The sequence below is a fragment of the Atheta coriaria genome, unplaced genomic scaffold (genome assembly GCF_025399875.1).
Source record: "Atheta coriaria isolate IRGN ID8LTWV9N9 unplaced genomic scaffold, Caltech_Dcor_3.1 hic_scaffold_5_pilon, whole genome shotgun sequence".
In the NCBI taxonomy this organism is placed as follows: domain Eukaryota; kingdom Metazoa; phylum Arthropoda; class Insecta; order Coleoptera; family Staphylinidae; genus Dalotia; species Dalotia coriaria.
In genome coordinates, this window is record NW_027045447.1 from 12,135,821 (window position 1) to 12,153,521 (window position 17,701).

A 17,701-nucleotide genomic window follows, 5' to 3' on the forward strand; every position below is an offset into this window, starting at 1 on the left:
CAATCAAATAAAATATGTAAATTGAACACTTGAAACAATAAAATTAGGAACACCAACGACACAAGAAGACTAGTTCTTTGCGGCGTCCTTCTAAATATAAAGCATTGTTTTAGACATCTTAGTTTTGACACTCTTGTAACACCTTGTACTGTATGTTTACCAATTGCCAACTCAAACTCATTGTAAGCTATTGTTGAATTTTATTATAAATCAATAGATACAGTGTTTGTGCTTGTTGTACAGTTAAACCAATTTTCTTATGAATTATTTTCTAGTTTTCTTGCGTTTCGCCAGTCACCTTCATTCGTGTCTTCGTCATGGATGTTGTAACTGTAACCTTGTGATGACTAATTTTTTCAATTTTCACTTACAAGCAAACACAACGACAAAAACGTTTCTGCTCGAGTTTGAGTTTAAACTTTTTAACGCGGTGTTTTGTATTATATTCACTAGATCACGTCCTGTCGGAGAAAAAATGACAAGAATTACATGTACATTATATATCTTAGACACAATCTCTTACAGTTACAATGAGATTTAATTTTTGAATTATATTTGGCACTTTTAACGCGCAAAATGAACAATCGAAGTAATCACGACTAAAATACTACCGCTTCCTTTTGATGTGATTTGCGAATGATAAAAATGTTTTAGTTGGTGTCATGGTATAATACCTTGTCAATTTTGTAATTGTGCCTTCCAAATCAATTTAATTTAATTTGTACCTATCCACAAGGATATAATCCAAATTAATCGTCTTCCTGTCATACATTATTACTCCTGAAATTAAGTAATTACTTCCTAATTACTCATAATCTAAATTATAATTTTAATTAATTTATTTAAAGGTAGAAATAGAAAAAAACTTTTATAGCATACTAGCTGTTGCCCGCGACTTCGTTCCGGCAGTGTTTAATAAAAATGTAATTCGTTTTTACTCTCTTGTTCTAGACATACTCGTAGTAAGAGTCAATTCTATCAATAAGATTAGCAATTTTAATTTAAAGAAATTATGCATATAAAGTTATGTCAATAATGCACTTCAGCGCGCCATCTCGAATTCAACTATTTAACTATAACTATGATTGAATCTCAATGTCAAATTTTATTCTATTGAAAAGAGCTGTTTTGAGAATTTTCCCGGCAATTATTCGAATTTTTCTCACCTTTTAAACCTTCCCTAGACCTCCACGAATAATTCAAGACCAAGATAAGATAAATCCGTTCAGCCGTTCTCGAGTTTTAGCGAGACTAACGAACAGCAATTCATTTTTATATATATATAGATTTAAAGATACTGAATTCTTTTATCAATTAGGTAAATTTATTTAAATTTCATTTATACTATGATTATTGTTTTAAATTAATTTGTAATACATCTCCATGAATATCAATTGTGAATAAATTCAATGAAAGTAGTTACATATGTGTTAATTAATACACTACCATGAAATGCGTTGTTAATTTCCTGTAATCTGCCTGTACACTTGTATTCTCTATTAATTAATTGATGGTACACGGTGGTTTGTGTTGTATTTGTAGGGCAATATGCTACTTTGGCGCTCATCATAATTTATCGAGTGTAGGTACGAGTACTCGTATAATGGCAATTGACTTGTATCAACAGATTATAATTAATTGGCATTCGCACGAAGTTATACACCGTTTTATGTAACCGTAATTATTAGCCTCTTTACATTACATACCAAGATGAGGAGATAAATACATTGCACCTTCAAGTCATAATAATTACCTAATTGGCATTCAAAACCAAATTACATGATTTTCCTAATAACTTTTATTGCATTTTGTGACACTGAGAAATTAAACAAAAAATTTCGCAAACATGTCAAGTTTTAAATAATTTTAAACTTCCTACACTGTTGTTATATCAATTTGTTTACCCCTGCAACGCCCGCAACTTAAGTTTCTTTTTTTAATACTAATCAATAAATTATTTCTTGCATTACGTATATAGTATATTATTGCAACTAAGTTGACAAATCGTTGTTTGTCGTAAGAAAAACGTTAAAAAGCACAATTATTTATGATTGCGACAAATTGAATACGTATTCAACGTTCGCACAAAGTCACACTTCGCGTTGTACAAAATAAAGGAAAAGTAAGAAACGTCGTGGATTTCATGAGCGCCATGTTCATGAAGTCGATGCATTCATGTACGGCCCGCAAAGTCGTGCTACTTTCTTCGGAATAATAATAGAGTTATGTGCATTGTGCGTGCCCAAACTTTTCTTTTCTCATTTTTCTTCGTCTGTAATTACATATTTAAGTTTTTTGAGGACAACGTGTCATGTTGTTGATTTTAAATTTTAATTATTATCTGTATTATTATTTACAAATAAATATTAATTAAATGTGTAAATAATATATCAAAAGCTTAAGTATTAAATAATTATGTATTTTTTTTAAATATTAAATTGTATATTTTTAAAATTTTATGTTTAAAACACTTTGTATTTCAAAGCGTGTATATTGGGTTGCATACGATGAAACTACAAATCTACACGAAAATAATTCCATGATGGCTTCCACTAACCTCATAATTCTGATTGGTGGGTCCTCTTCGCGGTTTAAATTTGATATTATTTAATTTTATAAGTGTAAATAAAACATTACATGTAAGTTATATCATGTTTTTCCATTTATTTTTAATTTATAATTGAAGCATCTAATCTACCTGTACTGTTTTATTCTAGAATGAATGTATTGAGACAGTTGATCAGTCGAGTACCACAAACTCATTCAATGGTCAGAAATATTCTCACATCCTCTGCACAAGTCCAAAGACCTCTACTCCAGAAAGCCAGTGAGCTAACAAATGGATTTTCATTCACTTGGGTGCAAGGTATTGTATCTAATTTAAATTATAAATAACTAGTTGGATTCCTACTAGTTAAAATCCTCTCCGATTCATTGGATTAGTTAAAAATTAAGTTATTTCAAACATATATTAATTAAAACACTTAAAGAACAGAATTTTCTTCACTTAGATTAAAATTTTGTTACGTGTTAACCGGATTATATAATTATAACTTCATATTTAATGTTAAAAATATTTAATTGTTTAGATTTAGGGTTTTAGATGAGAAATTTTAATTAAATTTCATATTTGAATGCACTTCACATGCAGCACACTCCAGCAGTTGTCCCTGATCTTCTGATTATCGAATATTCCGCCACCCCTTGCTGATTGTGCCTGTATCTCGGCCACACTTCCCCAAACATGCATCGCAGCGTACGTTCCGTTACCCGGCAATCGGTCATCATCGAAATGCAATAATAGAGTTGTGTGTGGTCAAGATTACCCACGCACGTACAAACAGCTCGCCGTTGATGGACGTGGCACACCAGCGATATGGTCATCTTAATCCCCTATTGGCATATTTTCCTCTTTCCTGGCTTCCTCGTCGCGCTTCACACAGCCCAGTGTAATATAGCGTGATGTGAACAACTTATTGTGGCTTGCGCTATTCAGCTCGCCATCGGTCGACAATGGAGAATGTCCGTCACCTGCTCGTATGAGTGCAGCTTATATCTTAGGCGCAAATCATCAGCTAGATAAAGGAAGGGGTGGAAATGGTGACCAAAGGTTTACTGAAAAGAAAGAAAAATAGATTTCGGACATGATTTGCGAAATAGAAAATCAAATTTCTCAATCTGCTGCTGGAATTATGAAAAAATTCTTCTAAATTTAAATGATTTTATTCAGAGGCTATTTGAAAATCGTTAATAATTATTATTTTGTTTGTAATTATAAAAATTAATATTTTTAAACAATAGGTCATCCAATCTGATGTTTTGGGTAAATTCAAAGCATTGTCGTGATATTTTCAACCGCCTCAACATAATAGTACAGCCCTGGCCAACACTCGGACATTGTCCAGTTGCGATGTTAATCTCTCTAGCAAGCATTTTGCCAATTGAATGGAATCTGTCACGGGCGCTTTGTAACGTTCGCTTCAAGCCGGACACGGACCCTGCAAACAACCCTTGCTTTCACATACAGCAATACGCGCACCAAAACCAATTACCTCAAGATTTCTATCTGTCCCCGTAGCACAATTCCATCATCTTAAATTTTAATAATAATCTTCCTATTGTCACCGACGCATTCATTCAATATTTTCATGTTCATATTTTACTATTGCCAAACGGATTATTTTTTGTTATTGCAGAGAGATTTGCCTCCCTGTACCAGATGCATCGTCGTGGTCCGCATTTTAAAACGCGCAAGCCTAGACAACCGCTGGATGGCAGACCTTTTATGAAAGGCGTTGTTCTTAAGACACTCATCAAGAAACCGAAGAAGCCTAATTCTGCTAATCGTAAATGTGTGCTTGTGCGTTTGTCCAACGGGAAGGAAATGGTATCGTATATTCCCGGCATTGGGCATAATTTACAAGAACACAATATTGTGTTGTGTCGTGTAGGTAGACTAAAGGATTGCCCTGGTGTTAAATTGAAATGCGTTAGGGGTAAATACGATTTGTCTCATGTTATTCAAATCAAAAAGTAGGAGAATATAAAATAATAACCCACATTTGTAGATAAATAAATAATAAATTAAAAACTCTGTTACAAGTTATAACTTGTAGGTAAGATAAACCGGTATTTTGAGTTTTATAAAGAAGAAAGTGTAAAATAGTACCGTTTGTTGCAAAAACTTGCAAATCATATTTCGGACAAATTTGCAACTATTTTCCATCCATGCAGATGTTTCCTGTTTCACGGATATAGGTCAACAATAAGGGATTAAAATATGAGCAATGTAATGCATGGCATTGCACGCATTGCTCAGTATTGAGCATGATTCTATTACGACATGAATGCGCCAATGCACTGTACGATTGTACCGTTATTACTTCAGAGTCTTGGGACATTTGACACAGACATCAATCATAACTACACACAATGGGCGCACAATGCCGATGCCAGTTTTTGGGTTTTTCAACGACGAAACCCTTCCATAATGGACATATTTGTTGGGGCTGAAGATTTTCAATAACTCGGACGCATGACAAGTGACATGCGAGCGAGGGTATTGTGTGTTGAATATTTTTGCAAAAAAATAGAAGTTGCAAAGTGCGCAAATCTTAACATATTTACAAATTGTGCTTGGTAAAAGCTTTATTAACTTTGGATAGTCAATCGATCATGTTGTTATCGCGTTTTTAAGTTTTGTTTGATTGATGTCTGACGAATAATTTTATCGATTTTTAATGATTCACGAATTGCGATGCGTAAACATTTGTGTTACGAATTCTCATCTAATTTTCAACAAACAAACGGTTCCTGTTTAAGTAAATCGTCAATGAAAAGATTAAGATTTACCGGTCGTTATGACAGGAAATGGCGTCAATAATTTTAATCTCTGTTCTAGTTTTACCACAAAACAATGCACGGTTTGCAATATCAGGCATGCACCACCACAAGCTCTTAAGCATTCCACGAAATTTTATTTAATATCTTTGTGGTGGTCATGACCTCCCGTGGCGTGTACTATTCTACACCATAAAACAATTTGCGAATTGTCGCGTTACAGTTCCATCGGTGTTCGATTTATACTACAGATAGGAAAATCCAGTGCAATTATATGCAATTATACATCGTTATTACGTCGTAGCAATTGCATCCCGACTCCACATCGACCAGCTCATAAAACGAGGAAAAAAGGAAAAAAGTTTGCAATTATGCTAAAAAGTTATTCCAAGAAGATACGGACTTTATGGCTTTGAGGAGAATTTTTGAAGAAAGCAATTTTTCCCGGTCGCGTTGTAAAACTTTACGGTGCTTTTGCAAATGTTTTTTAAAGCGGTTGCAAAAATGCTATTGCAAGAGCGTATTTACGACTGGTCATACTGTAGTGAACTTTTAATAATTTTATGTTTACAGGGTGCACACGCCTTCAAAATATTTACTTTTTCTGCACGGAGACATTTTTAAGTGCTGCGAAAATAATGTTGGCGGATTTTATTGTTTGCCTTACTAGTTAAATACTACAAAATGTAGGCTTGATTAAAAAAAGAAAGTCTTGTGCAATTTTTTCGTATTTGTCGGCAAGATCAGTGGTATCTGTTGGTGATGACAAATTTACGCGCGATTACACTTAATCTGCACCTTTCTGTAACTTAAGTCTAGATAACAACTCAAGTGCTCCGCTTTTACTTCTTATTTACCCACTACGAACGCAAAAGATTTAAGAAGCAGCCATGCTTCTTACCACCTCAAACAAGCCGTCACATTGTGCATAAGTACCGTTTAATACTACTTAATGCGAATTTAGCATTAGCTACCGTGTGATATATTCACAACTGCAACCAATATGTTGTGAAAAACCAAGAAGCCGAAGCATGCCACACGCATCATGCGATTGTGGATCCCATCCTTTATTGTTACCACATCAAATGCGGAAGAACTATCCCACGCTTAGCGGTAAAAGAGCATAGATTTTGTGCACACTCATGTGACCGAAATACTCGATTGAGATGTTTAATACGGGGCGCAAATAAGAACCGCAAAACCCTTCTACGCGTGGCACCTGGTAGGTCAAATCCCACAATTTTACAGTTTGCAAAAGTTTACAGTTACGTTAACCCAGATTTTGCATGCTTTTCTCTATGTTTCGATGTCAAGCATATTCATAGAAGTTTTGAAAACGGTATTTGCTAACAGGGATGAAAAGAAGTATTGTAAATACAGTGGGCCAAGTTTTACTTGGAAAACAAGAGATATTTACGAACATAAAAGCTTTAAAACAAATAATAGAAGAAAATACTTCGAAATTATTGTGCAAATATAACCGGATTGTCTCGGATTGACTTCGTTGATGAATTTACAGAAACCCAACGCAATAAAACGTCTCAACCCGCTTGCTCGACTTCTGTACGTTTGACTTTTGCATTAATATTCCACACTGCCCCCAACACTCGCCATAAATAGATTGACGGAATTTACCGTAAATATTTTCAAAACGTTTACGGTCCTCCACATTGTTCTCCAGTATCTATCGCCCGTCCACGCCCATGATATTTCCAAAAGCGTAATTGACTTAAGTAGCAGGCGCAATAAATATTCTTGCGTCGTTTGAACTCTTTGATCCCCTTTCATATGTTAAGCATAGGGTTACCTGGCGGGGCGGTGCGATTGATTTACGAGAGGCGCGCGCGATTCGCCACCCGCTGAGTTAACAGAATTAAAGTCGAAGTCGACTAATCTCTTTCTGGTTAAAGAGTTAGTTGTCGCGCGCGTCTAGTGACTTAATTTTACGACTAAGTAGCCTTTCAACTTGTTTATGATGGCAAGTTGGCAACGTTTTGCATATCATCGAAAGTTTCACTTTGAAAACGGGTTAAATTCAAATCGGGGGCTGTAAATATTATTACTGTGAGCTTGGCGCACCCCCAGGGGTACGCATGCGAAATTGTGCCAGATTTTTGGGTCATTGCGAACTGCTGCAAGTTGATTGCAACCCTACTTCTAATATGTTGCCTTCTTGCGTTCACCCACATCTGAAATATTTAATGATTCATCTCTATTTGAGATGCGTGGGTGCTGCATTGCGGAAATAATACAATTTTCGGATAGGGGTGACATACGCAAACAATAATATGCGTCGTGCAACCCTTCCGCTTCCGTAAAACGGGCGCAAATGTGGCATGTGCAAGAATATTGCACACAATATCAACAAAAACGGTTTTCATCAACGCAGAAAAACAATAATAAAAATACAACGCAGTGTGTTGAATAAACAACATGTTGAATGAAATAAAGTTTTAAGCGTAGCGATGATGAATTAATTCGTGATTTGTTTCGATAATCACGGTGCAAGTAATTATTCATGCATGGTTTAATGCGTTTTAGTCAGTTTTACATTGATTCATAAATTTGTTCGTTTGAAAACTTAAAAGATTATCGAACGTCGGTCGAAAGTAGTATCGTTTTAAGTGTAAGCAGCTTTTTTGATGGATGAGACAGCGCAACTCCATCGGATATCGTTTGTGACGCAGTTAAATGTGAAGTTATGCAAAGAGGACCACCGCAGCGATGACATTTTTGCAAAATGTGACCGCTAGGATGGAGTTCTTTGAAATTCCTCGGCGTTGGTTCACAAAGAATTTCATTTTAGACTTTCGAAGCTTTTTCTAACCCTTTGACGCAGAAATTTGCGACTAAAGTAGAAACTTTTTCTTTTTTAATATTGTATTCTTATTTAAAACTAGCTGTTGCCCGCGACTTCGTTCCGGCAGTGTTTAATAAAAATGTAATTCGTTTTTACTCGCTTGTTCTAGACATACTCGTAGTAAGAGTCAATTCATCAATAAGATTAGCAATTTTAATTTAAAGAAATTAGGTATATAAAGTTTTGTCAATAATGCATCTTCAAAGCGCGCTAATATCCTCGAATTCAACTATTTAACTATAACTATGATTGAATCTCAATGTCAAATTTTATTCTACAGAAAAGAGCTGTTTTGAGGATTTTCCCGGCAATTATTCGAATTTTTCTCACCTTTTAAACCTTCCATAGACCTCCACGAATAATTCAAGACCAAGATAAGATAAATCCGTTCAGCCGTTCTCGAGTTTTAGCGAGACTAACGAACAGCAATTCATTTATGTATATATAGATTACATAGACGTCAATAACTAAATATATATATAGTCTCAAAATACATCTTATTGACAAAACTTTAGCAAAAAATTACAGACCTGTGACAAAACACGCTAATATTCTGGAATTTTATTAAAGAAGGCAAGATTTCCGAATCGAAATCAGCAGATAAAAATGAAAACATCAGTTTTTGACAATTAAATTACAAAATAAAATAAAAATGGCCGGTTTCACTTTTTGTGCCCTAAAAACTTCTGACAAAAACTTGTGTAAATCGTAAACGAGTCATAAACTTAAACTTTTTGCAACGGCTAAAACGTTTATACAGCAAGAATTACACTTCGCCAATTTTTTTTACAATACTGCATATTTTCCTTAAAATCTTTTTTGGTCACTATCGTAAACACACAAGCGTAAAAATGAAGAAACATGCTCTCATTGAAAGGACATCCAAGCAGCAATAAAATTGCTAGCGCCAAAAAACTAACGGTACCATAATAAAAATAGGTAAAATGGGCAAAAAGAAAACCGCAAACGTCCACGGTAGCGCAAGTACGGTACCCACGCCAAAATAAGTTGCGAATGCGGGGGAGTGGTGGGAGAATAACAAACACCCTTAGCATACTGTAGAAACGATTGTGATTGGTCGAACAGAAAGGGTTGCTTGTGGACGATGGTCAGGACGGTCAGTTTTCAATAAAAGGGCAGCGCAAGGTACTTAAAATATTATTTGCGAACGCATCGTCTTCCTGTCACCAACCACCTAGAAGATTATCAAATTGTGTCGAACGTTTTTTTTTTTGCTGCATCAAGTGATAAGTTAAGCAAAGTGCTTTAAGTTATCGAGGAAACTTTTGATTAATAATCAACGTCAACCAAACGAAGGTAGGCCTCACCAATCGAATGAAATTATCAATGTTAAACACCGAATGAATAATTAGTAATTGCTGTGCTTCAACTCAAACAATCACACAACTTGTTTTGTTTGTAAACATATTAATAGTTCACGCGTCAAACTTGGAACTTCATTCTTCGTTTGAACATAGTCTCGTTAACATTACAAAATTCGCTCAAAGTGAATTCATAAATTCATAAAAAATTTACAGATGGCTGTCAGTGAACAATCGCACATCTTCTCCATGCAACATTTATTGACTCCGTTGAACTGCTCGGCATCATCCAGGATAATTCCAGATGTATTGGATTTATCCAGAAAACGTGGACGTTCGCCAACACCACCGCAATCTCCTGCAAATTCACCAACGCATTCAATTGAATCTCACCACCGTTTAACACCAGAACAAAATTATCCGGACCCACCGCACGCCATGATGTGCTTTTCAAGTCCCAGTTCGCGTACAGGCAGCGAATCATCCGAAGGAGATCAGAATTATCAATATTCCAGCCAAACTGATTCAGCTGAGAATAAAAGTAAACTTCCGAGGCCTTTTAAGGCTTACCCCAAGGACCCATTGAGTCTTGCCTATGGTGTTGTGAGTTCCGATGCTATTATTTCAAAGGATTCCGCAGGAGCATACGCTGACTTTCGTCAGAAGATGTTGTCACGCGTGCAGAATCAAAATCAAGGTACCAATATCAATAAAATGAGCACCACGCATCAGAATCAAACTTCCAGTAGTGCTGATCCTACTTACTGGGAGAAGCGCAGGAAGAACAACGAAGCGGCAAAACGATCCCGAGATGCCCGACGTGCCAAAGAAGACGAGATTGCTATTCGCTGCGCGTTTTTGGAGCAAGAGAATTTGAAACTTAGATTTGAAATGGCTGCCATGAGGCATGAAATGGAGAGGATGCGGGGTGTCATTAATGTTCCGTCATATTAAGATGATTTGGGAAGGATTTCGGTTGCGAAGAACAGCTTTATTTATAACTCCCTTATCGAATGCGTAATTTATGTGATTTTGTGATTTAATCTTGTCATTTTTACATGTAACTTGTAAATTTTCGAATAATTATATTGTAAATATATCGCGTTTGTATATTTAAGATATTATTCTATGTAATTTAGCGTTTAAGAATTCTAATATGTATTTGATAAATATTTAATATGATCTGAGTATATTGTTTGATCAAACATCAATCAATTGGTGTTTGTTTCATTTAGACCAGTATCGCAATAACTGTTCTTGTGAATGTTTGCAAAATAGCGTAAATTGATACTGACATTGTTGTTTAACAGTTTGATGTACTTTATAAAACGAACAAGAAATCACATGCTACCAGTGTACTTGAACAGCACTTACAGGGGAATGCGTCGTTTAACACAAATTAGATTAATTGAGGGTGACATTTGGCAGTTGGAAACAGATTTGAAACAATTTCTTCAGCAACAGAGTACCAAGCCAATAAGAATACAGGTTCATGAGTTTGCAGGCAATATATTAATACATGGTGATCATGTAAATGCAGTCAAACATTGGTTACAACAGAAACAATTTTAAAGCTCAGTAATTAGTCTTTTCCTATTTTTTAGATCAATGAATTAGCCTCATTAAAATATATAATAATAACTAAACTATTGCATGCGTTTTTTTTCTGCTAGGCTCTAAGTAGAAGCAAATAGAACTTAAACCAGCATCAGTTGTCACTGCTAATGCTAATAGAGGACATATCCTGACATAGCTTGCTGTCCGACCGATCATTTCCCAGCGCGGTGAGAATATCCAACAGCAGATCTTTACTCAGCATCTTGAGGCGCGGCATCTTCGCAACTTTGGGGAAGTAATGCACGATAATCCCCAAAGCATATTTCTTCATGTCAGTGGCCTGCATACGATCAGCTGCTTCGAGGATCTGAATTACATTCTCAAACGTCACGTTCATCTCGAGATTCTGCTTGCAGAATGCCTGCAGCCTGTTGTTGGTAAACCCATAGAAGTATGGAGCGGAGAAAAGGTAAAGAGAATCTTCAGGGGGCATATTCACATCTCCATAGTAAATGTAACGCAAAAGAGAGTAGAATGATTCGATTGACGGTGTCATTTCACCGATTTGAATCTGCAAATATGTTTTTTTATAGCGCAAAGTAAAGTAATGGTTTTAAAAGTGACTTACCCTAACAGTACCATCTTGAGGCATAAACGATCGAAACATTGCCTCGAAATACCCACACCTTGCGGCTAAAACACTCTTATGTGCGGGAATAACAGCGCCGTCCAATAATAAATTAATATCACAGAATTCCAAGCCAGTTGTCCTCAAAAACATGGCCATATCTTGCTCTAGGGACGATCCCAACCCATCGAACTTCGGCTCGATTTGCGCTCTGTTCTGTGGTACTTGCTTGCGTCGAATAATCTCAACCATCAACACCCTGTCTAACGTCTCAAATTCTCTAGACATTACAATCTGATTGTAATGCGTATCTTTGACGATAAATCTTAGGCAGAACTCTTTGATGAATGTCAATTGCAGGGAGTCCGCGTTATGCAGAGCTACCAGCACGTTGTTCAAACAAATCGTCGCGTTCAAATACTGTACGCAGAGGTGTTCCAATCGTGCCATTTCGAATTGCACTGCAAGACGATACACGTCCATCATCAAGAGAACGATGCGATTACTGTGAGGGCTTTCGCCTTCCTGGGCGCGTTTAGTTGGGTCAATACAATCCATGTAGATGTAATTCAAAACCATTTCAAATGCTTCGGGATTTGCATCCGGCAGTTTAACTTCGAGTAGAGGTAAATCAGTGAAGGGAACATCCACAGTCCCAAATAATTCTTCCAAGTGTCGATCGCGATTATCTTTTGCTTGTTTTATTTTATTCCTGAGGAATTGCGAACGCGCAGCAACGAGAGCAAGATGTGCAAGAATACGCTCTTCGTCAGGCCCAACTTGAAATTGCACATCGCAAAACTGTCGACTTTCCAGAATTTTACCGTAGTCATCATGCAGTGTACATTTCGGATAGCTGGAGAATTGAAATCGGTACATCTCTCCACTGCGCACATTGTTATCTACAGTACCACCGAAGATAAACATTGCATCGCCGACAACAGCGGCGGCATGAAAGAGTCTTCCCGATGGAACGAAGGAATCCGCGGCGGGTAAAATGATAGACCAGGTTTGTGAATCGAGATCAAAGCAGTGCAAATCATTTGAGACTGTAGCATCTGCGGCGCCGCCAAAAACGTATAAATGTCGATCGAAAGCAACCATTGTGTGACCGTAGCGACGTGCTGGAGGTGGAGCAGGACCTCGAAGAATGTGTTCAGTTGAAATTCTCGTCCACCTTTACATGAGCAGCAAAGATTAGAATCGTAAGTTTAATTATTTATCAAAGGTACTCACATTTTACTTTGGAAGTTGAATTGAAACAAAGTGTTTGTTATCTTTGCACCACTCTGGCCACTGAAAACAAACATACACTCTCTGGCAACTGCCACTGGAAAATTGCAACATGTTGGTGGACTTTCACCTTGCTGATCTACTTCCTCCCATGTTTTGTTATCACCCTAAAAGTTAAATGCTGGTTTTTAAGTTTTTAGGTTTTTAATTAACTTACAACAAGAGAAACAGTCCACATATCATTAAGTCTGGCATTTCCATCATATCCAGCGAAAATCCACAATTTATTATCGAAAATAGCAGCGCCATGTGCTGATCTTGGCACGGGCACCGGCGATTTACTATTAAACTTCCATTCAACCCATTGCCCACTATTGAATTTGTACTCGAACAAATCATTCTTGTTGGTGAGATTGGAGTTGGAATGAATGTCACCTGTATATCCTCCAAAGACATACATTGATGTATTGTGCACCACTGCAGAGTGATGATATCTGGGTGCTGGTGGGCATCCTGTTAGCAGTGCTCTGCCCCATGACATTTCTTTCACATCAAATCTTAGAAGATCATTGAGCATGCACTTGCCATTGTCTCCACCAAACACATAAATAGCATCTTTGTATGCTATAACTGTGTGTTTACTTCTCCTGTTAATTTAATTTAAGTTAGTTATATATTACAGATATTATTATGTTTTTTGGTACCTGGCTCCAACAAATTCGTCACATTCCGGCATACGTTTCCATCGATGTACCGTTTCAATGGGCCCCAATGCCAGTGAGAGAACATTATCGAATTGAGCTCCCATCACGTCCGATATCGTAAGTGAGCTCATCTTGCAGGAAATTTATTTATTTCCAGGGAACACACAATATCAACTTTTTGTTGATGTGTTATATTCACTATTATTTAATAGGCATGATGAATTTGTTGGCTGCTCTTGATGCTTATCTGTCCAAGACGATAATTTAGAATTGTACGTTTTTCGGTTCAACGTAATTGTTGTTTTAAACACTTAGTTGTTAATTATAGGGCATTGTTTACTCGTTTGACATATTTACATACAGGTTCAACGTAGGCAACTAACAGATTAAGTATAACACTAGGCAACCAGTATTACATGCTTATGTACACTTATGAATACATAAAATTTATAGTATACATTTTATGTACACTTATGTATACATGTTATGTATAGTATACATTTTATGTATATAATCGCTGTTTAAAATAGAATTTATGTAAAGCTGATTCAAAATTACAAAATTTCAAATTGTATTTTGGTATTTATAAAACTTCGTAATTAATTCGATTGAATTTGTAACACTTGTTGATACCTTGACCATGACGTCATGGTATACATAAAAAGTACATACAACTTATAGGCAGGTACATAATTACTCATGCAACAAGTGTGTGTTGATCAAATAAGATAGTATTATTCACCATTACTTTAGAATTCCTGGTAATTTATACAGTCGTTCTAACAAAACGATTATCTCGTGAGTGTTTGATGACTGCATTTGATTAGTAATGGCAGCAGCAGCGAACATAACACAAACAGCTGAAGAAAGTTGTATTATTGAAACAGCTGAAGCACCAGATGCTAAATTTGAGTGCCCAATTTGCTTGAATTGGCTAAGAGATCCAGTTGTTACTGCTTGTGGACATAGGTTCTGCAGGAACTGCATTGAATCTTGGTTAGCGTAAGCATTTATTGTTTATTCCACCTTTGAAATGTTTTTAATAATATGATTCCAATTAATTCTTGCAGAAAGAATCATGAATGTTGTCCAGTAGATAACATGAAGCTACAAAATTCCGATATTTTTCCTGATAATTTTACAAGGAGAGAAATTTCTCAACAGAGAACAAAATGTCCTAATTTAAAAAGAGGATGTCTGGAGGAATTATCTCCTTTAGATGTTGAATCTCATTTGTTGATATGTGCATTCAAGCCAATTGAATATCAATTGCCTGATAATGAAAAGTTAAGATGTAGCTATGTTGAGTTTGGCTGTGATGCAAAGTTTGATGATGAACCAGGATTGCAAAGACATTTGGAGCATGATATTCAAAAACATCTAATGGTAATGGAATTAAATTAATACAATATCCTCAATAAAATGTTTTTATTTTTAGTTGCTTTCAAGTGCCTACAAAAAATTATCAATTAATACTCAAGCAAGTACGTCGGCACTTGCACAGGAAGCAAATTATTGGGATCCACCGTCTAAAAGTGCCCAAGGATCCGGATCAGCTGGAAATTCCGGTGCTGAGTCAGTTGAAAACCTACTTAAGTGAGTTTTTAGAGGAGTGATGTTCTCAAATATATTTGAATTTTGAATTTTTTAGAGCACTTTATGAAAAAATAATTGTGTTAGAACAAAAATCTAGAGAACAAGACATAATTATTGCTAACATGTCTGATCAGATTTTGTCTAATAACGTAACAATGTCGCATCTCTCCCATCGTCTCTGTGGGGAAATTATGTATGGTATATCACCGATTTTAAGAGTAAAATGAACCAGATGCACAACAATCCGTCCATTATGTTCTATAGTCCTGGATTTTTTACATCTTATTATGGATACAAGTTTTGCATTCGACTTAATTTGTCACCTAGAAATCCGAATTTTATTGCACTTTTGATTCACATGATGAAAACTGACCACGACAACACGCTTGACTGGCCATTTTGTGGAAGAATTATTATATCCATTATACATCCGACGTAAAATGACAAAAGAATATAGGATAAAACAACAAATTTGTTAAAATTTTATGCTTATAGGGATTCTATTCAAAATATCAAGGAAACGATGATGACACGTCCCGAGTTAGAAGCATTTTGTCGCCCTGTGGACGATTTGAACGCCAAGGGATTTGGATATACCGAATTTGCTTCCCTAGAGCAACTTTTGGGGAATGATTATTTTGATTCAAATCAATTGATAGTTAAAGTTACTATCCAACCAGTATAATATATAATCATTGTAATTTGGTTTATTGCCTTCCCAGTCTCCCAGGAAAAAAAACAGCAGTAATTAAATTTAAATTTTATTTATGCAATAAATTGATAAAAAAAACTTCTAACAATAACTAGTAAACTCGACAATATTACGACACATTTGTTTAACAAATCGATAATATTCCGTTACATATAAGATAACTCAGCATTTGTCAACAGTTTGACTTCTCCACGAAGGGAGAAGTAAATGTGACGCACTACAACAACAATTATAATCTAATTATGATTAAAACCAATTTTTAACAGAACTAAGTTCAAGCTGTCATAGCTTTCGTAATAAATAATCTTCATAAATAAGGTATGTTTCTTAAAATCTATGTGCGCTTTGCGAAAATCTAAATAAGATAAATTCATTCACTTAAATTTCAATTTTCAGTGAATCGTTCGCGATCTATTGCACTCGTTTTTGAATAACAGTGTCGCATTCGCTTGGGGCGACTTTCGGATGAAACTCCATTGGTAAGCAAACGTTTCAGACTTGAGACGGGACTATTGCTAACATTTCCGATGGGTGAGTTGATGCTATCAGCACATAAAGATGTGGAAATCTTCGATGCTGGCTTAAGACGTACTTGTTTTAAAGCGTCCAGTGTGACCACCGGTCCTCGTAATATACGACAGGAATTTGATTTAGGCAAAGTTTGCGAACGTTCCTGAATTAAAGCCACAAAATGATGCAAAGTCAATTACAAATATAAGAAAAATAATAATAATTACTTACACATGGTTTACGTAGCTTCACACTTAAAATATCATTCAATGAAATAGCAGGCCTCATTTCTCCTTGTTTTTGTTTATTTGTATTCCTGTCCCCGCTTGCTTTAGCAATGATTGGTGGTCGGTTGCTTGGCACCAAAATTGGGGGCGGTGGTGGTGGTGGTGGAGGAGGTGCTGCTGCCATATTTGTCGAACGTAGCAAAGGGCGTTCAGGTAATGACGGTGTTATTGTTATAATAGGAACAGTTTCCATTTTTGTTTTTGACGCTATATCTTCATTTGTTTTTAAATCTTGGATCATTATTTTGAGCTCTTCTATTTCTTGTTTTATATACTGAAACATTTCGTTGTTGTTTGATGCTTGGTTCTTTTGTAAGTCATGCAAATTGTTAATCGGAACTTTATCCACTTCGTCCGAAAATTTGCATATTTTTTTAAACCAAGATCTAGCGTCTTTTAGTAATTTTACCATCGCCATTTTGTATTTTTTATGTAAGGCTCTAGTTTTACGTAAAACTTTGTAAAACTTAGGGGTTGGATGACGTTGATTTTCTTTTGTGGACACATTGTTTTCATGCCAATTTTTACTAGAAACGGGTGTCACATTATCAAAGATAGGTATTGGGACTTGCGGCGGCAAATTAAAATTGTTACAATTGTTAAGAAATATACGCTTTGGCGTAATTACGTTGCGCAACTTTCGTTGACTTACTGTTAAGTTCAACAGTTAGTTTTACATGACTAAATCATAAATACTTGTTCATACAAAGAAAGAAGAGATAACAGTAAACTTGAATCAATTTCTTAAATGCCTAATTAACATCTTCAATTGACCATAAGACAAAGTTGCACTTCAACGCACTTGAAACTTAACACCTCGGCACTTTTATGAATTTATTGCTGCTGGTTTTCACCAAGTCGTCAGTACGTTAAAAAAAAGTAGGGAATGTCTTAGTTTTATCTTGGATATAAATAGGAAGTGTAAATGTTAGACATTCATTCAAGTCAACAT

The 17,701-nt window shown here is 35.8% G+C and overlaps 4 protein-coding genes and 1 long non-coding RNA gene across 5 annotated transcripts; 3 read left to right on the top strand and 2 right to left on the bottom strand.

Moving 5' to 3' along the window:
- Window positions 1-2,526: 2,526 nt before the first annotated feature.
- On the top strand, window positions 2,527-4,626 carry tko (technical knockout). Its single transcript, XM_065303186.1, has 3 exons — window positions 2,527-2,639; window positions 2,718-2,866; window positions 4,197-4,626. The coding sequence occupies exons 2-3, from the start codon at window positions 2,719-2,721 to the stop codon at window positions 4,535-4,537; spliced, it is 489 nt and encodes a 162-aa protein (XP_065159258.1). The 5' UTR covers window positions 2,527-2,639; window position 2,718; the 3' UTR covers window positions 4,538-4,626.
- Window positions 4,627-9,678: 5,052 nt separating this feature from the next.
- On the top strand, window positions 9,679-10,512 carry LOC135792272 (transcription factor giant). The gene has a single exon (XM_065302893.1). The coding sequence runs from the start codon at window positions 9,739-9,741 to the stop codon at window positions 10,474-10,476; it is 738 nt and encodes a 245-aa protein (XP_065158965.1). The 5' UTR covers window positions 9,679-9,738; the 3' UTR covers window positions 10,477-10,512.
- Window positions 10,513-11,015: 503 nt separating this feature from the next.
- Lztr1 (Leucine zipper like transcription regulator 1) lies at window positions 11,016-14,031 on the bottom strand. The gene is made up of 5 exons (XM_065302345.1): window positions 13,645-14,031; window positions 13,158-13,587; window positions 12,944-13,107; window positions 11,708-12,884; window positions 11,016-11,650 (listed from the first exon to the last, which is right to left on the bottom strand). Exons 1-5 carry the CDS (start codon window positions 13,773-13,775, stop codon window positions 11,231-11,233), a joined length of 2,322 nt encoding a protein of 773 aa, XP_065158417.1. The 5' UTR covers window positions 13,776-14,031; the 3' UTR covers window positions 11,016-11,230.
- Window positions 14,032-14,133: 102 nt separating this feature from the next.
- LOC135791803 (TNF receptor-associated factor 6-B-like) lies at window positions 14,134-15,941 on the top strand. The gene is given in 7 exon segments (XM_065302346.1): window positions 14,134-14,329; window positions 14,398-14,646; window positions 14,715-15,030; window positions 15,083-15,240; window positions 15,296-15,429; window positions 15,432-15,675; window positions 15,736-15,941. Coding segments are annotated over 6 exon segments (1,215 nt in total). The 5' UTR covers window positions 14,134-14,329; window positions 14,398-14,473; the 3' UTR covers window positions 15,926-15,941.
- A 47-nt stretch (window positions 15,942-15,988) lies between these two features.
- On the bottom strand, window positions 15,989-17,405 carry LOC135791805 (uncharacterized). Its single transcript, XR_010548130.1, has 2 exons — window positions 16,694-17,405; window positions 15,989-16,625 (listed from the first exon to the last, which is right to left on the bottom strand). It is a non-coding gene; the product is annotated as an uncharacterized lncRNA (long non-coding RNA).
- Between the last annotated feature and the right edge of the window lie 296 nt (window positions 17,406-17,701).

Bases quoted from the DNA above. Each gene is read 5' to 3' on its own strand.
- tko (XM_065303186.1), top strand. From the start codon at position 2,719: ATGAATGTATTGAGACAGTTGATCAGTCGAGTACCACAAACTCATTCA. The intron at 2,867-4,196 runs GTATTGTATCTA...TTGTTATTGCAG, and splicing joins TTCATTCACTTGGGTGCAAG to AGAGATTTGCCTCCCTGTAC.
- LOC135792272 (XM_065302893.1), top strand. From the start codon at position 9,739: ATGGCTGTCAGTGAACAATCGCACATCTTCTCCATGCAACATTTATTG.
- Lztr1 (XM_065302345.1), bottom strand. From the start codon at position 13,775: ATGAGCTCACTTACGATATCGGACGTGATGGGAGCTCAATTCGATAAT. The intron at 13,108-13,157 runs GTAAGTTAATTA...TTTAACTTTTAG, and splicing joins TGTGGACTGTTTCTCTTGTT to GGTGATAACAAAACATGGGA. The intron at 12,885-12,943 runs GTGAGTACCTTT...GCTCATGTAAAG, and splicing joins TTCAACTTCCAAAGTAAAAT to GTGGACGAGAATTTCAACTG.